At 45.8% G+C, this 23,945-nt stretch overlaps 1 protein-coding gene across 1 annotated transcript in view; it reads left to right on the forward strand.

Annotated features, from left to right (window-relative positions):
- The first annotated feature begins 8,461 nt into the window (after positions 1-8,461).
- ATP2C2 (ATPase secretory pathway Ca2+ transporting 2) overlaps positions 8,462-23,945 on the forward strand; it is a 51,874-nt gene continuing 36,390 nt past the window's right edge. Inside the window, exons 1-6 of the mRNA XM_055000239.1 lie at positions 8,462-8,650; positions 18,183-18,293; positions 18,761-18,877; positions 20,226-20,315; positions 22,314-22,349; positions 22,437-22,498. Of these exons, the coding sequence (XP_054856214.1) occupies positions 8,552-8,650; positions 18,183-18,293; positions 18,761-18,877; positions 20,226-20,315; positions 22,314-22,349; positions 22,437-22,498 (515 nt within the window). The 5' untranslated portion in view covers positions 8,462-8,551. The remainder of the gene's footprint in view (positions 8,651-18,182; positions 18,294-18,760; positions 18,878-20,225; positions 20,316-22,313; positions 22,350-22,436; positions 22,499-23,945) is intronic.

Below are 23,945 nucleotides of genomic sequence, written 5' to 3' on the forward strand. Positions count from 1 at the left end.
CAATAAAACTGGTTTAGTCATGTTGATCTGCCATAGAAGAACATGATTCAATGAGATCAACTAGATTGCCAGAGTATGAGCTTTCGGGAGTCAAGACTCTTAAAAGCTCATACCCTGGGGATTGAGTTGGTCTCTAAGGTGCAGCTGACTTGAGGTCAAACTGGTGAGCAACAAAATAATGAAGCCAATTTCAAGAAAGGTAAAAAGTTCTACATACTGAGTAGTAGGCTCCCGAAGGCAAAGAATATCAACAAAAGTGGAGAGTTGATTAAAGGAGGTAGGGAAAGAGGGAGACAAATGGGGGAAACTGAATTTCTGGAGTTCTTAAGAACTTTCCAAATGCTGGTGGGAGAGATGTGTGCACTTGTGAGATGAGAGGGCAGAGAGGATGTGGGTCAGGGGAATTTCCAAATCATTTAACATCCCCCCCCCCCAAAAAAACACAATTCCTTGTGGGCCCTTGGCTTATCTATACACAAATACACTCTTTTGTGCAGACAGGGTCCCTACGAGAGATCTGTTCACACTAGCTGCAAGTTAGGTGGGGTGAACGGACACAGAACAGTCCTTTCAGCAAGGGAGACTGAGGGCCAAGCTACACATGACGAATGACACTTGAACGGCAAGTGTATTCCTCCCTGTTCACTTGCCCTCCACTCAATCCACTTGCCGTTCAAGTGTCATTCGTCATGTGTAGCTTGGCCCTGAATCTTTGCTTCACGAGGGTTCCATCCACCACGCTGCTTGTTCCAGCCATAAAAAGCCAACTTGGGGCTTGTGCAACATGAGTTTGCTGCAGGGCTGGGCAGGGAAGGTATTTCGCTTTCAGTCTCTCCAGCTCCATCGGGTTTTGCGGTTTGAAACCAGCTCCCTGCACTCAGTGATTTTTAAAAAGTGTGTGATCCCCCCTCCCCATTAATAACAAAAAAGGGAGGTGAATTTTTGAATCCTGAGTTGAAAGGAGAAAAAAAGAACCTGCGTGGCCAACGGAGACAACATCATCTGTGGGCCAAGCTACACGTGACGAATGACACTTGAACGGCAAGTGTATTTCTCCCTGTTCACTTGCCCTCCACTCAATCCACTTGCCGTTCAAGTGTCATTCGTCACTTGTAGCTTGGCCCTGAGTTGAAAGGAGAAAAAAAGAACCTGCGTGGCCAATGGAGACAACATCATCTGTGGGCCAAGCTACAAGTGACGAATGACACTTGAACGGCAAGTGTATTTCTCCCTGTTCACTTGCCCTCCACTCAATCCACTTGCCGTTCAAGTGTCATTCGTCACTTGTAGCTTGGCCCTGAGTTGAAAGGAGAAAAAAAGAACCTGCGTGGCCAATGGAGACAACATCATCTGTGGGCCAAGCTACAAGTGACGAATGACACTTGAACGGCAAGTGTATTTCTCCCTGTTCACTTGCGCTCCACTCAATCCACTTGCCGTTCAAGTGTCATTCGTCACTTGTAGCTTGGCCCTGAGTTGAAAGGAGAAAAAAAGAACCTGCGTGGCCAATGGAGACAACATCATCTGTGGGCCAAGCTACAAGTGACGAATGACACTTGAACGGCAAGTGTATTTCTCCCTGTTCACTTGCCCTCCACTCAATCCACTTGCCGTTCAAGTGTCATTCGTCACTTGTAGCTTGGCCCTGAGTTGAAAGGAGAAAAAAAGAACCTGCGTGGCCAACGGAGACAACGTCATCTGTGATTTGCATTTTATAGACAGAATGAGGCTCCTAATATTCCTTTCATCTGTTTGAGCCCCAAGAAATAATTTTGGAATGGCTGGGTTAGATTCAGTGGAAGGATTTGGTCCAATTTGTACATGTAAAAAGAAAGAAAATCATATTCGTGTAGAAAACTGTTCTACAAGTTAGTTTCTTTTTTTAAAAAAATTATCAAAGTAAATACTAAAATATTCATGAAAGGTATTTACAAAACCAAGTCTTAAAATAATTGATTTTTGAATAACGAGCAGCACTTCATTTGAAATGAACAAACAAAACTGGGACAAAATAAGTGTCAAAACATCTCTACATAGAATGTTTTACAAATTCAACACTCCCGCTGGAAAAAGAGGAACTAAAACTGACATTTCTTGTAATATCTACAGCAGGGTGCTCTGGACTTGTGTCTGTCGGTCGGTCAGTCGGTCGATCAATCGACAGACAGGCAGGCAGACAGACAGATTCAATGGAAAGATTTGGTCTGATAGATAGATAGATAGATAGATAGATAGATAGATAGATAGATAGATAGATAGATAGATAGATAGATAGATAGATAGATAGATAGATAGATAGATAGATAGATAGATAGATAGATAGATAGATAGATAGATAGATAGATAGATGCATACACAGCAGTAGTGTGGTAGATACTAAGAATAAATATGCAAAGAATTTACCAGGGCCGTTTCCAGACGGCTTACCTGCCTCCGGAACGTCGCGCCATGTTGCGGGGAAAATGCGAAATATCGCGTTTTCTCACGCAAGTTTTGCGCGACGTCATGCGACGTCGCGCAAAACTCACACGAGAAAACGCGATATTTCGCGTTTTCCCCGCAACATGGCGCGACGTTCCGGAGGCAGGTAAGCCGTCTGGAAACGGCCCAGCATGACTTTGGTGAAGAGAGGGAATTGGGGATGGAATGCCCAAGTCCCACCATTCACAGAGGCAAGGCGGGTGGAGTCTACATACAGAAATTGACAAGCAAGAGTTTCGTCTGGCACAAAACTGAAAACCTGGCACCAAAAATCAAATATGGGGTATATTTGATCTGATTTCTGGATGGGGAAGGAAGCCATCGACATCTCCTTATTAACAAAGACAACAAGATTTGTACATAGTGGGCAGAAGACAAAACGTCTTCTGAGCAAAAAGACAAAAAAGAAGACAAAACAAGTTAGTTTCAAGAGGGTAGCCACGTTGGTAAAAGAGCAAAATTTGGGTCCAGTAACACCTTAAAAGACCAACTAGATTTCCAGAGTATGAGTTTCGACTCTCAAAAGCTCATACTTTGGAAATTTAGTTGATCTTTAAAGGTGCTATTGGACCCAAATCTTTCTCTTTTCTATAAGTGGCTGATTCCGCACACATTGGATAATGCACTTTCAATGCACTTTATCAATCGTTTGAAGTGGATTTTTTGTTCTGGACACAAAAAATCCGTTCCAAATGATCTATAAAGAGGATTGGAAGTGCATTATCCAACTGTGCGGAATCAGCAACTGAAGATATTCATCTCAAGCACTTTTTCACATGCTCCCACAAGGTTTGCTTCCATATGCATGGTGGCATTAAAAAAACAACTGTGGTATACAATGGCGAAAGCCACCAGCAATAGATAGCTTTATGAAAGATTCCAGTTTTCTGTCACAAGATACATATTTTGAAAAGTAGAGTGATGTTAAGAGAAAATGTTTGGCAGATTTTTTTGCTTCCCAAATAGTTAACTTTGTACACTGGATTTTACAACAGAAGAGATTAAAGAGCAGGTTAGAAGGAGGTGGAGGAAGATTCTAAAGACAGCTGGAAAGCGGAGATTGACGTTAATGTTTACCATTGAAACCAACGGCAAAAACTATATGGTATCAGTCAAAATGGATGGAAATCATAATGAATGAAATGAAAAACAGTAAGGATTTTGGAATAACAATTAAAAGGTGTTGCACACCCCTACAAACCAGTGGAAATCCTGCCAATGGCTTCAGAGGTCTTGGTAGCCCTTGCTGATAAATTTTCCATCCAAATCTTCCAAAAGGACTAGGAAGTTACATTTAAAAAAATGCAATCTAAGAATCTTAGAATGCCGCATTCCATGACTTTCCAGTGCTTTTACAGAATTACAGACTGTCGGCAACACCCCTATGTTAGTGTAACGTGCAAAAGGAAACTACGTCAGTAGCTGTGGATACGCAACCTCTGTTGTTCCCCCTTTGAGAAAGAGAAGGAGGCTACTTATCAAAGGTAGGAGAGAGGATTAGTTTTGCCCTGGCTGCATTGACACTGTGTACATTTTCCCACAAAAACCTTTTGACAGAATATTTATAACCCTTACCTGTTTTGCCACATACCAGCGTCGTTACATTGGCTCAGCCATGGGCAGCGAGTTTCTTTTCAGATGTGTATCTTTTTTTTCTGTGGCGCATAGGAAGCTCCCGTATGCAGATGTGAAGACCTGGGGAAAGCTGCAACTTCCACCTACTGCTGAGGCTGGAGCGGCTTGGAGGGCCCCACAACCCCGAGGGGCATCTTGGCGCACTAAGGATGGCTCCTTCAATTGGGTGGCACGGAAGCCAGGCTGGGCTCTGAAGAACATCAGAAGAGCCCAATGGGGGGGGGGGGGTTCAGACCAAAATGAGTCTTCTATTCCAGCATCCTGAGTCGAAAAGTGGCAAAAGAGGTCATAGAATCATAGGGTTGGAGGGAACCTCTAGGGTCATCTAGTCTAACCCCCTGCACAATGAAGGAACTTCACGACTACCTCCCCCCCCACAACTGCCCCAGTGACTCCACCCCACTCCATGCCCAGAAGATGCCAAAACACCTCCAGGATCTCTAGCCGAACTGGCCTGTGGAAAATCGCTACCTGACCTGAAGGTGGCAATCGACATTATCCTGGGCATGTAAGAAGGGCCATGAAAACCAAGCACTGACGAAGCCCTTCCTGCCCTCCCTCTCGTGATCTGCCCAGGTTCACAGAATCAGTATTGCTGCCAGATGGCCATCTAGCCTCTGCTTAAAAACCTCCAAAGAAGGAGAGCTTACCACCTCTCGAGGAAGCTTGTTCCACTGAGGGATCGCTCTAACGGTCAGGAAGTTCTTCCTAATGTTTAGCTGAAAACTCTTTTGATTTAATTTCAAGCCGTTGGTTCTGGTCCGAGCTTCTGGGGCAGTGGAAAACAACTCCGCACCATCCTCCATAGAACAAGTACTTGAAGATGGTTAGCATATCACCTCTTAGTCGTCTCCTTTTCAGGCTAAACACACTGAGCTCCTTCAACCTTTCCTCATAGGAATTGGTCTCCAGATCCTTTACCATCTTTGTTGCCCTCCTCTGGACACGTTCCAGCATGTCTATATCCTTCTTAAATTGTGGTTGATGAGTTGGGGTGGGGCCACTGCCAAAGGCTCCCACTTCAGTTGCCCTAGTGACTGGCATTCAGACATATGCTGCTACTAAACATGGAAGTTCCATTTAGCCAGCGCAGCTAATAACTATGGAGTGGGACTATCCCCCATGAATTTGTCTACCTCCTTTAAAAGCCAACCCATGTAATCTGAAGTGTCCCATGTGGCTGCAGTGGCGTGGAGAAGGTTCCCACCTCACCAGGATGATCTGAGTGCTGACCCTCAGGTCTGGTTCACACATGCAAGAGAATGAGCTGGTTGCCAAGGGAGGGAATGGACTTAGCTGCGGAGAAGCAAGTTTGGGGATCTTCCCTGTCCCTGCAAATGGAAAAACCTGCAGGGCAAATTAAGAGCCTTCTGTACTAGTTTTCTGTTTTCATGGGGTGTTTTCATGGGGGGCATTCCAACTGGACCCAAAGAGATGTCAAGATTTGACAGTGCAGTATAATGGTTTGAGTATTGGACAAATGCCTGACAGACCTGAGTTCAAATTCCCCCCCAGCCACGATGCTTGGCCTAGTCGCTCTCCCTCAGCTTGACCTTCCTCATCAGGATAGGTAGCTGTATTAATCTCTGTCTATAGCAGTAGAAAAAGAAAAAGAAGAGCAAGAGTCCAGTAGCCAGGGGTCATTTTGTAGAAAAAGTGCTAGAGGAACACATTAGCATAACTCATTAGCATATGCCACACCCCTTGCCATCACCGGAAATGTGTCGTCAGCATAGCTGATTTGCATATGCCACCCCCCCTGACATCCCCTATCCTGGCTGCTTTGGACCCAATCCTGGCCATTCAGGACCGAAATTGGGCCCAAAATGGCCAAAAAGGGGCCAAAATGGTCAGGACTGGGCTGCTGCTGAACAGGAGAGTGATCCACCACCCATCAGAGGCCCTATCCAGGCCGTTTCGGCCCCAATCCAGGACGAAATGGGCCCAAAGTGGCCGAGAGTCAGGTGGACAGGGCCACCTGATATGTGACCTCTTTGGGGAACTGCCGCAACTGCGTTCCTGCGCGTTCCCCCTCGAAATGAGCCCCACCAGTAGCGCCTATAGCGCCTATGTGGTGGGGTATGAGCTTTCGCGAGTCACTGCTCAGTTCAAGTATCTGAAGAAGTAAGCAGTGACTCACAAAAGCTCACACCCTACCACAAATTTTGTTAGTCTTATAGGTACTACTGACTTCTTGCTCTTTTCTACCTCGTCAGGTTGTTGTGATGATAAAATCGGATGCATGGAGTAAGATGGGATGGAAATCTATAGGCAGAATCCTGATGTATGGATTTACTTGGGAATCCCAAAGTCAGGGCCTTTCTGGAGCAGGAAATGGAAACCTATAACCCTTTACCCAGCACCGGTGCTGTTTTTTCATGTGTACAGAAAAGTGTTTGTTTAATCATGCTGTGTTGTTTTTATACCTCCTGGATATTGTTGTAATGTATTTACATTTTTTAAAGCTGAAGTTCGTAAGATTCTCTCTGTGTAACTTATTGCTGCCTTGAATCGAGGGAGTCCCTGCTCTAATAATCAGATGCGAGTTGCAGTTTTTCAATTTCCATGCGTGCGGTGCATGATTCGAATTGGGACCATGACACGTGTGAATAGGGGGCTGTTGCCTCCCCCCACCCCCATGCCGTTTCCCCAGCCTGAAATGGTCGGGGATGGGGGCTATTTGGTCCTTCGGGGAATCTTCAGCCGTTGTCCCTGCACTATGCGAGATAAAGCTGCGGAATTTATGAAGTATGCGGAAAACCTTCCAGTAAAACGAGTACAGGGGATGTTCCCTCACTGACCACGGTGGGTTATCATCCGTCTAACATTTTGATCCCACCTTTTTGCAAAAAAAACCCAACAACACCAACTTGCAGGAGCATGTACCTTGGGCTCCCTGCCCCCATTTTAAATGCACAACAACCCTGTGAGGTAGGTTAAATCTAGGGCTGCCAGCTCCAGGTTTGGAAATTCCTGGAAATTTGGGGAATGGAGTCAGGAGGGGGTGAGGTTTGGGGAGGGGAGGAACCTCAGCATGTTACAATGCCATAAAGTCCACCCTCCAAAGCAGCCATTTTTTCCAGGGAAACTGATCTCTATGGCCTGGAGATCAGTTGTAATTCCAGGAGATCTCCAGCTACCAACTGGAGGATGGCAACCCGAGTTAAAGATGAGCAATAAAGGGCCAAGCTACACATGACGAATGACACTTGAACGGCAAGTGTATTTCTCCCTGTTCACTTGCCCTCCACTCAATCCACTTGCCGTTCAAGTGTCATTCGTCATGTGTAGCTTGGCCCAAAGAGAGAGTTGCCAGGTCTCCCTACCCCCTGTGCAGGAGGTGGGAGGTTTGAAACTTACCTTAGGTGGTTCCCTTGCACACACGCAAGAGCACACCCCAGGAGGCACGTTCACCGCCCGGCTTGCCAGGTAAACTCAGCAGGGGACTGGCAAAAGAGAGAGAGAGAAAGTGTGACTGGCCTAAAGAGTTACCTAGCGTTGCCAACCTCCAGGTGGGGCCTGAAGCTATCCTGAAATTACAAATAATCTCCAGTTCCCCTAGAGAGAATGGCTGCTTTGGAGGGTGGACTCTATAGCATTATATCTGTCTGATCCCTCCCCAGGCTTCACCCCCTAAAGTCTCCAGGAATTTCACCAGAGTTGGCAACCCTAGGTTACATGGTGAACTCTGTGGCAGAGTCAGGCTTCGAACCCAGATGTCCCCAATCTTAGTCAAACACTCACCGCTAAACCATTCTGGTTTTCTAGTCATATAACCAGAAAAAATCCTGCAAATATTCCTTGGCTTGGCCAAACAAACTGAGTCTTTCTTTCTTTCTTTCTTTCTTTCTTTCTTTCTTTCTTTCTTTCTCTCTCTCTCTTTCTTTCTTTCTTTCTTTCTTTCTTATTCTACTCTTCTGACCTATAAGTCTTAAGTAGGGTTCAACAAACATACCTGAAAATATGAGGAAGAAAGGAAGAATTCAGGCCAGAGAGGGTTAATACGTAAACTACAAAAAGGCTGATTTCTTATCAATTGCCCAAATTCTCATCGCCTGAACTAAAAACCTGACTAAAATGGGTAATTTTTTTACTCTTGAGCCTGCTAGCAATTTAGGAACTAAAACATCTACTGTAGACTCTGTCCAGTATAATGTCAGGGGTTTTTCTGGTACGTTCAGTTTTTCTGAGTAGGCCTGAGTCAGGAATACACAGCCTCTCCCAAGCCAAGCACCTGTTCCTGGCAGCAGGCGGAGCCTCACCTCCGCGGCGTCAGGTAACACTCACTGGTCGCCTTTCCCTACTAGCGACATCCTCAGAGTGCAAAAGAATGTGAGCCTTCACCAGGAAACAATAGCCAAGGCAGCAGCCACGGCAGAAGCAGAGGGGAGCGTCTGTGGCTGGCTGCTTGTCTGCCTCTGCAGTGGGAGCCAAGATGGTAACAAAGCACTTTTCCAAATACTTCCCCAAAGGTTCCTTCTTCCGACTGAGCCAGAAGTACCATCCCTTGAGCAGCAGGGACCTCGAAGGAGAGGTAAGGATTTTTTTAGAGGCTGGTATGCTGTTAACATCCCTCTTGAGCCCTGCAGCTGTTCTTGTTATCCGAATGCCAGTTTGTCTCTCGGCCAGCTGTTGGACTCCTTTATGCCATCACCAGATGTGAAACGGAAGATCCAGGTGTGCCTTCCAAGCATACTTGGTACCTTGCACAAGGGACCGTTGTCTCCCTTCTACCCTGGCGGACACCTGGCCAACCACTCGTCCGGCTGGGGACGCAGAAACCCACATTTTTGTGGAGTTGGACCTGATCCAGCAAGGCAGTTGTGAACTTGTGATCATCTTTCTTGACTCTTTTGTGCATTTGTGCTTCGCTTCTGGCGTGTTCCAACTGGCTGATTTCTTTTCAAAGTATTTATTATTTCTGCCTGCAAATTACCAGTAAGCCTCTCGTTGGTGCTTCAGATCATACTGGCTAAGTTTCAGCAGTGGTGCAGGACTGGGTGCGAAATCATTTTCCAAGCCCAGTTAATTAATTTCTGGAAGAAAAGAGTTGGGGGTCATGTTGCATGCGATGCCCCCTGTTTTGGAAGACAGCCTTAGAAAGGTGATTGATCTAAATGGCTACATAAGTTTAATTGAATCTGGGCAGAATCACTTGGGCGGTGGGGACTGGGGGACAAAATTCCAGGGATCCCAGAGCCAGGCAAAGAAGGTGATTCGTTTTCTGATGCTTTGATTGGCTCTGCAAGTCTTCATCTTTCAAGTTACCACCTCTAGGGACCCCAGGTAAGGAAAGAACTTTCCTGACTACTGAAGATGCTAAAGATGGCATCTAGATCCTTCAATGCACACAGCGTGTGCCACCAGGGCTTTTTTTCTGCTGGAACGTGGTGGAACGGAGTTCCGGAACCTCTTGAAAATGGTCACATGGCTGGTGGCCCCGCCCCCTGATCTCCAGATAGAGAGGAGTTTAGATTGCCCTCCGCGCCACTGGAGCAGCGTGGAGGGCAATCTAAACTCCCTTCTGTCTGGAGATCAGGGGGCGGGGCCACCAGCCATGTGACCATTTTCGCCAAGGGTGATTTAAACTTTTAAAAACTCCCCCCCTTGTTCCAGCTGACCCAAAGTGACGTCATTGGCCCTGGGAGCATGCGTGCACTTTGCACTTGCACAAGTGGTACCAGGGGCACCACCTCCTGCCAAGAGTTGACCCCTGTGCTGGCAACCCACTGAGTTCCACCACCTCTTTTCCCAGAAAAAAGCCCTATGTGCCACTATATTATGGGCCGTTCTCTAAACTCAGTTTACTAGCTATGATTTCCCACCTATGCGTGTGCGTGGCTTCCTCTTCCCTGTTTGTTTCTGAGATTTGCCCATGACAACTAGAGACTTCCTTTGAGAAAGAAAAGCTAAAAATCTCATAATGTCAATTTCTGCAACCTAGGCTTGGTGCTTGTGGATGGAAGACACTGGTGTTCTTGGCTTTACTTCCAAATGTTTCTTCTGTGTTTGGAAGCTTTGTATGCCCGCTGTGTAATGTAATAAACTAAACATAATAAACTAAACTGTGCCTTGCCAACTGTACCCAGTTAAACTAGCAGTTTTATTTCCTCCAGCTAATTCCTGTGCTTCTTTTTACTATCGTGTTTGATTTACATCTCTAGCAGTAGGCAAATGAGGGCATGCTCAGCTGGCCCCGTTTGAAAGCAAACATGCTAATCTTGCCACCTGAGTTACCATTTGTTCAGCCGTCTATAAAGCCCATGCCCTATATCTTGTGGGAAGCATTTGTCTTGATACTTACAGTTAGCCAGGGCTCATTTTGAGGGGGAATGCACTGGAACACAGTTCCGGCAGTTCCCCAAAGAGGTCACATGACAGGTGGCCCCACCCACCTGACTCTCAGCCATTTTGGGCCCATTTCGGCCTGGATTGGGGCCCAAACGGCCCGGATTGGGCCTCTGACAGGTGGTGGATCAATCACTCTCCTGCTCAGCAGCAGCCTGACCCTGACCATTTTCAGCCATTTTCAGCCCCTTTTTGCCATTTTCGGCCCAATTTTGGCCCTGAATGGCCAGGATTGGGTCCAAAACAGCCAGGATAGAGGATGTCAGGGGGTGTGGCATATGGAAATCAGTTATGCTATCAGATCCCATTTCTGACGAACTGCCACGAACTTTTAGGCTGGCTCGTTTGGTTCATTTTTTGGTTCATCACTGCAGACAGCCTGGTGCCAATCAGTTTCCTAGGCAACAGGGGACAGACTTCCTGCAGACCTTCTGCTGACCTGGAAGTGATCATCTGCTGGCCCGGAAGTGACCTTCTGCTGACCCAGAAGTGATGATTTTCTGATCTGGTTGTGACGTTTTCACAAACCGGTTCGCAAACCAGCACCAGGTTCATGAAAGTTCGTGGTTTGTGGTTTGTGAAATTTGACGAACCATGAACCGCATGGTTTGGTTTTTTTCCGGGTTCATGCCCATCTCTATTCAACAGTTGACAGCTCTTTTCATCAGATGCATCAGACGAAGAGAGCTGTGGTTCTCGAAAGCTTATGCCTCAATAAAGTTGGTTAGTCTTAAAGGTGCTACTGGACTCTTTACTCTTTTGCTACTACAGACTAACACAGCTAACCCCTCAGGATCCATTTTCTCCAAAGGAACTGATCCTTGTAGTCTGGAGATCAGTTATAATTCTGGGAGATCTCCAGGCCCCAATCAGAGTCAGCATCTCGGCCAACAGCAGCAAGGAAAACCAATTGGCTCAGCTCCAGTTCCTGATAGATTGTCCACTTTGTCCCGTGGAGAGATGGAGGTCCCAAAACCACTAAATCATGGGAGGATTTGAGGTTGTCATCAAAAGCCAGTATAGGAAGGTATGAGAAGGCATCAAGCAAACTCCAAGGGCTCAAGCAAGCCCACTAGAGACCGCAGCTGGAGCCCTGAGCTTAGTTGGGTGATGTTTTTGTCCTGTTTAAATTTGGAGACCATCCTAGGAGGATCCATTTGGAGGACTAATCTATTTGGAAACGAAATCTAATTGGAATTTTTTTTAAAACTCCCAGTTTTCAAGAATACCATTTTAACCCACCCTTGTCTTAAACTGTGACGTCAAAGAGAGATGGTTTTTGAAACGTATTTTTGTAATTGAGAAAAAATAGCATTGCCACACAGTGCTGATAGAAGGAAGGTGGTGGGAGCTCAATTTCACATGCAGACTCCAGGATTCTCTGCGACTTAAAAGGGGCCTTGAGAAAAACAAAGAAAAATAAATCAGACAAAATCCAGTTCCGCAGCTTCCTGCACTAAATCTCTTTCCCATTTTTCTTTTCTTGTTTATCTACAGTGATAAAAAGGTCAGAGAGGAAGAGTTCCAAGAGGCTGTTAGGCAGGTTCATATTTCCCTGGGATACAATAATTGCAAAGGTTTGCCAAGGAAGATGCCCTCCTATCCATCCCAATATGAGACAAGCAGGATACTTTAAGCTGGTGGGGAGCTAATTCTAGCCCATAGGAGTACCAGTGCCCAACTTCTGGTAGACCACCTGTCTATCACTTGCTTAGCACTTGAATTCTTGCAAAGAGTGCAAGACAGTGGCCTGATTCTGCCAGATGCATAGTTATAACTCTCAGGAGGTCCTGAGTATACATACTGTTTCACAAATATGAGTCGGTGGATCCCAGTTTTTAAAAACATCAAGAGGACCATGCAATACTGACGCCAGTTCTATGCATCTCAGAAAGACCAGATTCAGTAGAATCTGATGTGCTATACTTTTTCCCTATTGTACAGCAGATTAATTTCATAATGGGGAAATTGTATGAAGCTTTGGTGGGATGGAGCAGCTCACTATAGAACCCCCAGGAACTGGGGGTGCAGAAAAGATTTTTTGTTCCTCGGAAGAAGCAAGCCAAACCTGACATCTGAAGCGCGGTCCAGCCCATAAATCAGGGTCCAGGGGGGGACACATTCCATTTGCTGCATTGTACATTTTAGAAAACAGTTTTTCCCCCAAAATGGAATTGATGGGGCTGCTTTTTCAAGGAGGAGAGCTTTCATTCCTTCCTCCCCTGCCTTTCCTTAAAGGTAAAGGTAGTCCCCAGTGCAAGCACCGAGTCATTACTGACCCATAGGGGGACGTCGCATCATGACATTTTCTTGGCAGACTTTTGTTATGGAGTGGTTTGCCATTGCCTTCCCCAGTCATCTACACTTTACCCCCAGGAAACTGAGTACTCATTTTACCGACCTTGGAAGGATGGAAGGCTGAGTCAACCTTGAGCCGGCTACCTGAACCCGGCTACCTCCAGGATCGAACTCAGGTCGTGAGCAGAGCTGGGGCTGTAGTACTGCAGCTTACCACTCTGTGCCATGGGAAGCCCTGAAAATGGTGCCCTCTTTTTTTCAACAGAAAAAGGCAGGGAAAGAAAGCGCTAGAGTCCCTATCTCTACTATCTTTGAAAAAGCAGCCCCATTGGCTGTATTTGCAAATGGTACGGGGATATTTTCAAACTAACAGAAGATAATGCAGCATGTACTTTGACGCTTGAAACTGCCAGGATATATGTAATTGGCAGAATCAGGGATCCAAGCTTCTCTGAGAGTCTCCCTACACAAGACATCTTACACGGGGACGCTCAAGTGACTTACTTTCTGTATGGTCTTATTTTCAAGTGTCCTCTGTCTCCCTAGCAGTGCATGCATATCCATAATGGGAGAACAAGTATATGATCTTTCACTTGATCCTACTTGTGTAAAATGTCTTGTCTAGAGACACTCTGAGACTGTTTCAGGCTGCTGAGTGTGTGCGAGAGATGCTACCCATGATTCTTTACTTGGATTTGCCAGGGATTGGAGCCCAAACCGTTTTTATGCACAGCAAGGGCTCTGCCACTTAGCCGCAACCCTTACCCCAAAAGTGCGGTTGTATGAAGCTGACTTCTTTAAGTCAGACCACCGGTCCATCTAGCTGAGCACTGCCTCCTCTGCGTGGAAGTGATTCTTCAGAGGCTCGGGGGCGGGGGGGGAGCCCCGATCTGTTCCTCTCCTGCTGCCAGGAATCCTGTAGAATAGAGACATCAGAGACAAGCCAGAATTCTTGCATGCAAAGTTCAAGTACTATCACCCCTAAAGGGGTAGCTCCTCTGTTCCTGCTAGCCTGGTGTTGTCTGGGAAATGGAATCCAAGATCCCCTGAACTGAGAAAATCATGATCATGACAGACCAGAATGAATGAATTTATTTGCGGTCAGAGACCATAACAATGACAATACATCCTTATCAGTCAATAAAATAATTAAATCCAGCGTAAAAATGTAAGGATATAAAAAATGCATTTAGCATTTAAAATCTTATCTTAAAATGTATATAGTTCTCTGGGAACCGCAGGAATTCTAATATTTAAAACACTGACATTAAAATAGTTAAAATCGTAAAAAAAAGCAGGAGACTATGTATTCTTTTTATTATGGAATTTAACCAAATAGAGACAGAATTTGGCTATTTGCCTGGAGATAGTTGGATTTTCATCAGTTAGGAGTTTCTCCAGGCAGGCCTTATTTGCCTCTGCAACTGGTGTGTCTAAGAGTGGGGAGATAAACTTGTCCGTATAGACTTGATGGAAAGGACAATGGAAGAACATATGAATAAGTGATTCCACTTCACCAATGGAGCAACAGCAGCGTCTATCCTCATATGGGATCTTTCTATATTTCCCTTCAATGGTCATTAACTTCACATTGGGCCAGGGTGAAAGCTCTTCTATAAGATGGGACATCCAAATGAGTGAGATATTTGGCCATACCTGTAACGTATCTAGATTCCCTAGGGGCCATAAAATGAGGAGATTGAGCTAAATCTCTCACCCTTTGTTTAACAATACTTTTTGTCTGGTCACTGCCGTGAGTCAGTAGGTCGACAGGCAAGAGTCCCAGTCTTTCTAGGTTGCTCTTAACCACCCACATCCACCTAGGCTGGTAAGGATCTTGGTTTCATGACAGACTGGCAAGCTGGACTCTCGTACAGGCAGAGGATTTTTGTGGAGCAGCATTCAGACATGTCCAGGTGCTGCCCTATAACCAAAGAACGCACAGTCCAGGGCGACCTTATCTGCCCATTGTCTAAACCAGTTCTCAGAGCAACTCGGGAGACAAGAGGGCTTGGCAGCCCTCTTACACAATGGTGCTGACTGAGACAGCTTCTCTGTGGCCTCCTCCAGCCTCTTAATGTGGAATTAAAGCAGCGGATTTCAGATTAGGAGACTTGCAAAGAAGATGCTTCAAATCCCCAAACCTGATTTTAATTCCTTCCTTACACAACCCGCAGAAAGGAGAAACCAAAAAAAATAAAAACGATAATGAACGGCTTACTGTTCTCCTCTGCAGCTTTCCAAACTTTATTAGTCACCCCCGCAACTTGCAAGCCAGTTTTAGCCAGACTTCCTGACTGGCTGAATTATCTGCAGCAGCAACTTGGCTGGTTTTGCAGGATTAAGGCTGATTCTCCACAAGCAATTTATACCCTCCCAGGGGCATCTTTCTTTTCTGATGATAAGGTTATGCTCTGAAATCTCGGAAAAAGTAAGGGATCCTTTGGGAAACTGATGGAGGCAAACTTTACAACCCCAATTCGACTTTTCCTCTCATCTCCCATTATAACCGCTGATGTTCCTCTACATGAAATCTTCCTGCTGTTCTGTGCTTTCGACTTGATGGTTGTTGCCATAAAGAAGCTTTCTTTTGACACTCAAAGCAACTCACAGAAACCATATTTACTGTTCCCGTTGTTCTCTTTTATTCCTCCAGTTGCTTTAAGGATTTTTTTTTAAACCACTCCAGATAGCCTTATTTCTCAGTCTGCAGTTCCTTTATCCTCTGAAAAAACCTGAGCATCGTGGCTAGTTTTTTCACCATTGCAGCAAACCTGCCACTGAATTACAGTTCCTGTTTTATCGTAACAGCTTCTATTTCTCTCTCTTTGATAAGAAGAGCCCTACTGGGTCCGACCAAAATTCCATCTCATGCAGCATCCAAATTCCATCAGTGGCTGGAAATATTGCCTCCAGCAAGCCCACAATCAACTGGGGAAAGCAACAGTCTCTCCCCCCCACCGCCCCATAAGTACTAACATCCGAGGAACACTGCCTCTAAATCTTGAGGCTCCATTTAGTTGACATGACTGGACTTAATTTCTGTAGTCATATTCTCCATGAATGTGTCTAATCCTTGACGAGGCACCACCTCAACGAGAAGTTTGTTTCCAACCCTGGTAAGCCCAAGTTGGCCCTGACCTGGATAGCCCAGGCAAGGCCGATGCTATCATATCTCCGAAGCTAAGCAGGGTCGGCCTGGTTAGTAATTGGATAGAAAATCTCCAGAGAAGAGCACAGCTGCAGAGGCAGGCAATGGTAAACCACCTCTGTTAGAGCTAAACTACACGAGACGCATTACACGGGGACACGCAACAGAAGGGAGATACAACGTTAGCTGGGAAGCGTAGTTTGAATTTTCCCTCTCTCTACAGAGCCAGCAAAGATTGCTCCTTAAAAGGTTTGTTAATTTCACCTCTCTACAAAGCTGGCAAAGATAGCTTCTCAGAGGTTTTGTTAACAATTGACAGAGTCTCCAGGGAGGCAAAGAGGAAATTAACAAACCCTCTGAGGAACGATCTTTGCCAGCTCTGTAGAGAGAGGTGATATTCAAACTACGCTACCTGGCAAACATTGCATCTCCCTTTACTTGAACATCCTCGTGTAATTCGTCTTGTGTAGTTTAGCTCTTAGTCTCTTGCCATGAAAACCCTGCCAGGGGTTGCCGTAAGTTAGCCATGACTTGACAGCACTTTCCACCACCTCCAAGCCCGGGATGACCTGGAGGAGAAGCTGAAAATCAGTACTCGGGCAATCTTGTGTCCCTCTTGAGGGTGTTTGGCACCCTGTATGGTACTCAGACAGAATCTACTCTCATTCTACTCTTGCTTGCTTCAGCTGTATCAGGAGGTACCTTTCGGCGGGTTTTGACTGGCATGCAAGAAATAGCATTTTCTGTTAGGGAGAAGTGAACAGTGTGTCAGGTTCTGTTGAGACTCCATGGTGACCTCTAAATGACATAAGAATGCAAGGAAGAGGTGTATAGCTGAGGGCTGCACTAGGCATGACCTGGGAAATTCATGATTAGAATCTTGTGTTTGAACTTAATAAGCAGCCCGAGGCAGCTGCTTTGAAGACTGGCACACTGGGGCAAGAGGGTTTTTTTTTCATGCCTCCCTTCAATGCCACACCCCAAAGTAAATCTCTCTGTCTCTTTCACACACACACACACACACACACACAATTAGCTTCACGGGGGCGGGGAGGCAAAGGGGTAGATGTGTTAGCCTACTGACCCAAAAGTCTGATGTACTTAATTTGTTAGTATTTAAGGTGTCACATGTTATTTGGGTAAAATACATCTCCCCCTCCCCTTGCAAGGCTAATTGAAGATCTGGAACGGGGTGGATTTGCATTGAGGAAGTGTCCTTGGAACATGCTTTTTTAAGGGAGGGGGCAATGGGACAATTGTCCCAAGCTTCCTTCATGAAGGGGAATGCATGAACACTGGCAAACAGTACTGGGTTCCAGTGTTTCAGATCCCAACCCCCTCCAAGGCAGTAATGCTGGTTTCTAAAAATGAGCAAGACTAACTGAGAACTCCAACCGGTGCCTGTGGACAGAGATATTATTCCTTTCATAGAATCATAGGGACCTCCAGGGTCATCTAGTCCAACCCTCTGCACAATGCAGGAAATTCACAACTGCCTTCCCCCCTCCATACCCCCAGTGGCCCCTACTCCATGTCCAGAAGATAGCAAAACAGCATCAGGATCCCTAGCCAAACTGGCCTGGGGGAAATTGCTACCTGACCTCAACGAATGCTACGTCTTTGTAAACTCATGTTTATTTACCCTACGGCATTGTTTATAGCAATGTCCTTAAAATTGACTGTACTAATCTCATATTGTGTAATCCTTCTTGAGTCTCAGTGAGAAAGGCGGACTATAAATGATATTATTATTATTAATAATAATATATTATTTATTATTAATTAAAATATAATAATAATTATTAATAATAATACTTTTCAGAATCAGCAATGCACAGCAATCAGCAATACTTTTCTGTTTCTATGCAGATGCCAAAAAAGCTCTCGCTGTGGGGTTGGTTCATACATTCCTGGAATTTCCTGATCTCATCACTTCAACTGGTGTTATATATTTAAATAATCTACATGCTGTATTGATACAATAATATCAATAGCAAAAGGTTGGGATGTACATGATTTATATAACAACTGAACGGGTGTGCTGTCTCCATTGAAAAGTACTGTGCGCGTTCTACCTCTGGATGACACAAATAAGCATTCACACATTCAGTAATCCTGGGAATCCACAAGAAATTGACGTGTATGTGTGAATCAAATCCGTATCAGCTGTAGTCATTCTACCTGTTATTCCAGCCTATGAGCACAGGCCAGGAATAGTCTGAGCTGCCATTTTATCTGCATCATCTAAATATTTATTTTCACTCTATAGCTTGAAGAAGAATCAGAACTGAAAGCAGTTGAGCAAGAGAAAGAAATAACAGCCCTTCCTCCCAAAGAAGCTTGTAAATGCCACAGAGACGACCTGGCAAAAATATTCCAGGTAAAATTCATAAAGGCGTCCCAGAGGGCTCTGCAGAGAGAATGCTGCAGCCAGAAGAAAGGGATATGGGAAAGCCATTGCATTGTTTCTTGATTTAACCTAAAAAAAACAATCTTAAATTCACGACAGGCTCGATACTGTCTCTCACTGCTTGGGGTGACTGTCAGGAAAAGAATATTAACAAACAGTGCAACTTCCAGGGGAGGAAATGAAGGGACAGTTTCAAGGGGAAAAAATCTCAAAGGGTTTTAGCTATATTTAACATTTTCATGATCAGCCTGAACAAAATCGTGAATGAGATGAAAAAAACGAAGAATGACAAAAAGTCTTATGGCTAAAAACAAAAGGATTTTATTGTGACAGCTTTGTGGAGCTGAACCGATACATATGCCACATAAATTCTTTGTTTTAGAAGTGCCTTTCTTATAAACTTATGCTGCTATGAATCTCTCTTGAATGCCTCCCAGGTTGATTTAGAAACGGGTCTATCTGAATTCTCGGTGCTGCAACGCAGGGTCAAGCATGGCTGGAATGAATTTGCAGTAGACAACACAGAGCCAGTCTGGAAGAAATATCTAGACCAGGTGAGCGATCTTCAGATTCAGGGTCAATGTGCTTCTTTATAGTATGCCCCCTTTTGCCAGGTTTTGGATAAGTAATAACAATTTGATTTTTTTAAAAGCTGGAAATTTAATTAATTGAGTTAATTGAACTAAGCTGCTTTGCAGAGCGACCTTAAATCCCTTAAGTGTTTTCTACTTTGAGACTCTCACATTTCATTCGAGCCTAATTCAAATGCAGCAAAGAAAAGTGCCTGGGAGGGCTGGAGCAAAACGGGGAAGCCTCGACATTAGATTCCCTTTGCATCAGTCAGGCCAAAGACCTCTCATCCCCTTTTCTGCTCACGACCTGAGTTCGATCCTGGAGGAAGCCGGGTTCAGGTAGCCAACTCAAGGTTGACTCAGCCTTCCATCCTTCCGAGGTCGGTAAAATGAGTTCCCAGTTTCCTGGGGGTAAAGTGTAGATGACTGGGGAAGGCAGTGGCAAACCACCCCGTAAAAAGTCTGCCAAGAAAACGTCGTGATGCGACGTCCTCCCATGGGTCAGTAATGACTCGGTGCTTGCACAGGGGACTACCTTTACCTTTACTTACTTACCTATGTGTAAAGTGCCATCAAGTCACAACTGAATTATGGCGACCCCAGCAAAGAGCTGTCAAGGCAAACGAGGGGGGTTGCCAGTGCCTTCCTCTGCAGCGTCATCCATGGTGGTCATCCATCCAGTTACCACTCCTGCTTAGCTTCCGAGATCTGATGAAATCGAGCTATCCCATGCTGCCTTCCATCCCATTTACCTACTTACACAGTTATACTCCATCTTTCTCTCCAGTGGGGACCCAAGTTGGCTTACATCCTTCTCCTCTACTATCCCCACAACAACCCTGTGAGGTAGATAGATCAAGATGGGTAGCTGTGTCAGTCTGTCTGTAGCAGTAGAAAAGAGCAAAAGTCCAGTAGCACCTATAAGACTAACGGAATTTGTGGTAGAGTCTGAGCTTTCGTGAGTCACAGCTCACTTCTTCAGATACCGGAGAAGGAGAAGGAGAAGGAGAAGGAGAAGGAGAAGGAAGAGAAGAAGAGAGTTCTGATTCACAAAAGCTCAGACCTTACTACAAATGTTGTTAGTCTTAGAGGTTCCACTGGACTCTCGCTCTTGTCTCCTGTGAGGTAGGTTAGGCTGAGGGCCAAGCTACACATGACGAATATCACTTGAATGACAAGTGTATTTCTCCCTGTTCACTTGCCCTCAACTCAATCCACTTGCCATTCAAGTGTCATTCGTCATGTGTAGCTTGGCCCTGAGACTTGTGCTGGTCACCCAGCAAGCTTCCAGGAAAGGGTGTGAATCCAAACGCTTTCCCTTTCATTTTAGTTCAAGAACCCTCTCATCCTTCTCCTGCTGGCCTCTTCTTTAGTCAGTGTTGTTACGAAAGAATATGAAGACGCCGTCAGTATCGCCATGGTAGGTGATTTCCTTCTGTTACAAATAGAGATTGGGTGTTCGGGATTTCATAACTGGGAAATGATTCAAGTCTTGAAGATCCGGTTTCCAATTTGGAAAATGCCTGACTCAGCCACCTCGCGAGGGCTAAGGAAGTCTTGTCTGGTAGAAGACTTTTGGGGAGCCCCTCCCCGTGAACTCCAGGCTGCAGAAACTGAGCCACTGCCACTTAGGGGAAAAATGCATGCACATTCTGGGTACACCATCATGCATGATGGACTCAGTTGTCTGCTCTGGCACAAGTACTTGAAGGGCTGTCCTATGGAGGATGGTGCAGAGTTGTTTTCTGCTGCCCCCAGAAGGTTGGACCAGAACCAGTGGCTTGAAATTAAATCAAAAGCGTTTTCAGCTAAACATTAGGAAGAACTTTCTGACAGTTACAGCAGTTCATCAGTGGAACAGGCTTCCTCGGGAGGTGGTGGGCTGTCCTTCTTTGGAGGTTTTTAAGTAGAGATTAGATGGCCATCTGACAGCAATGCTGATTCTGTGAACTTGGGCAGATCATGAGAGGGAGGGCAGGAAGGGTTACATCAGTGCTTAGTTCTCATGGCCCCTTTTTACATGCCCAGGGTAAGGCCAATCACAACCTTGGGGTCAGGAAGCAATCTTCCCCAGGCCAGGCCAGCTAGGAATCTTGACAGTGTGTTGCCATCTTCTGAGCATGGAGTAAGGGTCACTGGGGGTGTGGGGGGGAGGTAGTTGTGAATTTCCTTCATTGTGCAGGGGTTGGTCTAGATGACCCTGGAGACCCCTTCCAACCCTGTGATTTTATGTACACATCATAGGAAGCTGCAGCCAAATCAGGGCTCAAGAAAGCGAGAAGCTGGTCAAGTCTCTTGTTATCGCCTTAAAGTCAGAACTTTGCCTCTAAGCTGTGCCAGATAGCACAGGTAGCTTTCACTGAATGCAGCAGCCCCATATCCCCTCCTCCTTTCTCCCCCAGGAATATCTAGCCGTCCATAGGGCTCAATGTGATTCCCTCTCCTTCCTTCACCAACTGTCATTTGGGAGATGGAAAGATACTCAACATGATGGCATCCTGTTACACCTTTCAGAAAATTAGATATCACGGGGGAGAGATCATGCAGCAGCAGAGGGCTATAAATCTGCTTCCAGCCCTGACCTACTCAAGAATAGAGATGGGCACGAACAGAAAAAAACCGAACATGGTGTTCATTGTTCGTTGCCATCCATGAACAGGGACTCATGAACAACCACGAACATGGCCCTGTTCACGAACATGTTCGGGGTTGGCTGTTCATGGGGGCCAGCAGGCTCTCCTCCAGCCATCATCCAAGTTTGGTCAAGATCCCTACCACACCACTCCCAGAAACCTTACTTAAGCAGGCATCAGGAAAGGTACCAATAATAAACAATAGCTTGGCCCAGAGCCTGGCAGCAGCCCTGGAACTTGAAGGGGTAGATCCCTATCCCACCACACACAACAGAAAATTCAAGCTCCAATGCACTCTCTCTGTCAAAATGCCAACAGCAACTGTCTCTCCCTCTCCACTGTCTGCAAAGTCCGAGCTGGGAGCCCCCCTCCCCCCTGATCTTTTCTCCCTTGTTGTAACAAGTTTGGAGCTCTACACTTGGAAGGAAGACCTGCCTATCAAGCTAAATTGGGCTTATATTGGGGTTTCCAGGGCAACAGCAGGAGTTCAGACAGAGTTCAGACAATCCCTGCCTAAGTTGCCAAGGGAATTGATTGCAGGTGCCAGACTGTCTTGACGAACAGCAAGAGGAAGAGCAACAAATGAGGCTTGCAACGACCACCTGTTCATTTAGAATGGGGCCTCATAAACAGCTTGTTTGGGAACAGCAGATTGGGCTATTCGTGGCTTTTTTTTTGTTCGTATTGCTGTTCGTGCCCATCTCTACTCAGGAACATTCACACACTCCGGATATTTTATGATGCTTGCCCGTTTTTGTCTCTTTTCTCTCTCCCCCTTCTCTCAGGCAGTGATCATTGTCGTAACTGTGGCTTTCATTCAGGTATGCCCTTTTTGGTAAGCAATTTGTACGTCTTTGCTTGCTCCCTTCTCAAATGCAAACTGATTTTTGGGGCAATTTCCTTCTTAGGAACACCGTTCTGAAAAATCCTTGCAAGAACTTAACAAGTTAGTCCCTCCGGAGTGCAACTGGTAAGCTGTCAATGCCCCAATAGGCGGTACTGGACAAATGTCTTCTTCTGGGCCACCATTAATGGTTGTAGAACTCAACTCATCCAGGAGGGTGGAAGCAAAACTACATATTGTTTTGCACAAATATCTATGGGTTATCTGCAGGCCACTAAGGGCACAAAGAGATGTGACAGAGATCATGGAACTTCCATCAATCTGTGTATGCATGTGCAACTGCAATTATTTATTATATTTATTTAAACCTCATGCCGGTCTCAGCCATATGCCTGGCAGCACATCTCTGTCTTGCAGGCCTGCTGAAAAAACATAAGGTCTTGGTGGTCCCGGGTGTCCTCTGACAGAGAGTTCCACCAGGTTGGGGCCAAGACTGAGAAGGCCCTGGCCTTGGTTGAGGCCAGTCGCGCCTCCCTGGGGCCAGGGAGCACCAGTAGATGTTTTCCTGCTGATCTAAGCATTCTCTGGGGCACATACAGAGAGAGACGCTCCCTCAGGAATGTTGGTCCCAGTCCATTTAAGGCTTTAAAGGTTAAAACCAAAACCTTGAACCTGATCTGGAACTCCACAGGGAGCCAGTGGAACTGCTACAAGATTGGAGAAATGAGTGTCCTGTAAGATATACCCATCAGGACATGAGCAGCAGCATTCTGGACCCATTGTAATTTCTGAGTCAGATCCAAGGGAAGCCCTGCTTAGAGCAAGTTATAGTAATCTAGTCTGGAGGTGACCGTTGCATGGATAACTATAGCTAGGTCGCAGGTCGACAGATAACCTGCCAAAGATTAAAAAAATACAAACTGGGCAACTGGCCCTCCATTGATAAGGAAGAGTCCAGCATCACTCCAAGAATCCTGACTGTTGGAATGGGCACCAATGGCACCCCATCAAAGGTTAGGAGCCGGATTCCCAAGTCCAACATCCCATGACCCAAGTACAGGACCTCCATCTTCACTGGATTCAGTCTCAGCCAGCTCTGTTTCACCCATCCAGACACAGCCTCTAAAGCTCTCACCAGGACAGGGAGAGTCAGGGCAGAGTCAGGCTGGTCATCCATCAACAGATACAACTGGGTGTCATCCGCAATTGAGACTGCGGTTGAAAATGGGAGAGGGGGCTTAGACCCTTCAAGCCCTGCTCCATTTTGCTGATCAAAACTGAGCTTCCTGCACTGTTGTTCAAATTTTTAAGGATGGGGTTTTAAAGAAGACGCATTTTGCCCTTTTAAACTACTGACTATTGTGAAGATGCTCGTTTCAATCAGCAAAATTGAATGGGGACCAAAAGGTTAATTCCCCCTTCCTTCATGATCTCAGCCTGGATCGTGGCCACATGCACAATTAATAGAAACCAACAGAGATCTGCGATCTTTCCCACATTGATTTGTGACCTGGTTTCCAACAGGGGCCACACAAACTTCAATTCCCATTAATCCTCTCAGGAAGTCCTACTG

This window comes from Eublepharis macularius, chromosome 16 (assembly GCF_028583425.1).
Source record: "Eublepharis macularius isolate TG4126 chromosome 16, MPM_Emac_v1.0, whole genome shotgun sequence".
NCBI classification, from domain to species: Eukaryota; Metazoa; Chordata; class Lepidosauria; order Squamata; family Eublepharidae; genus Eublepharis; species Eublepharis macularius.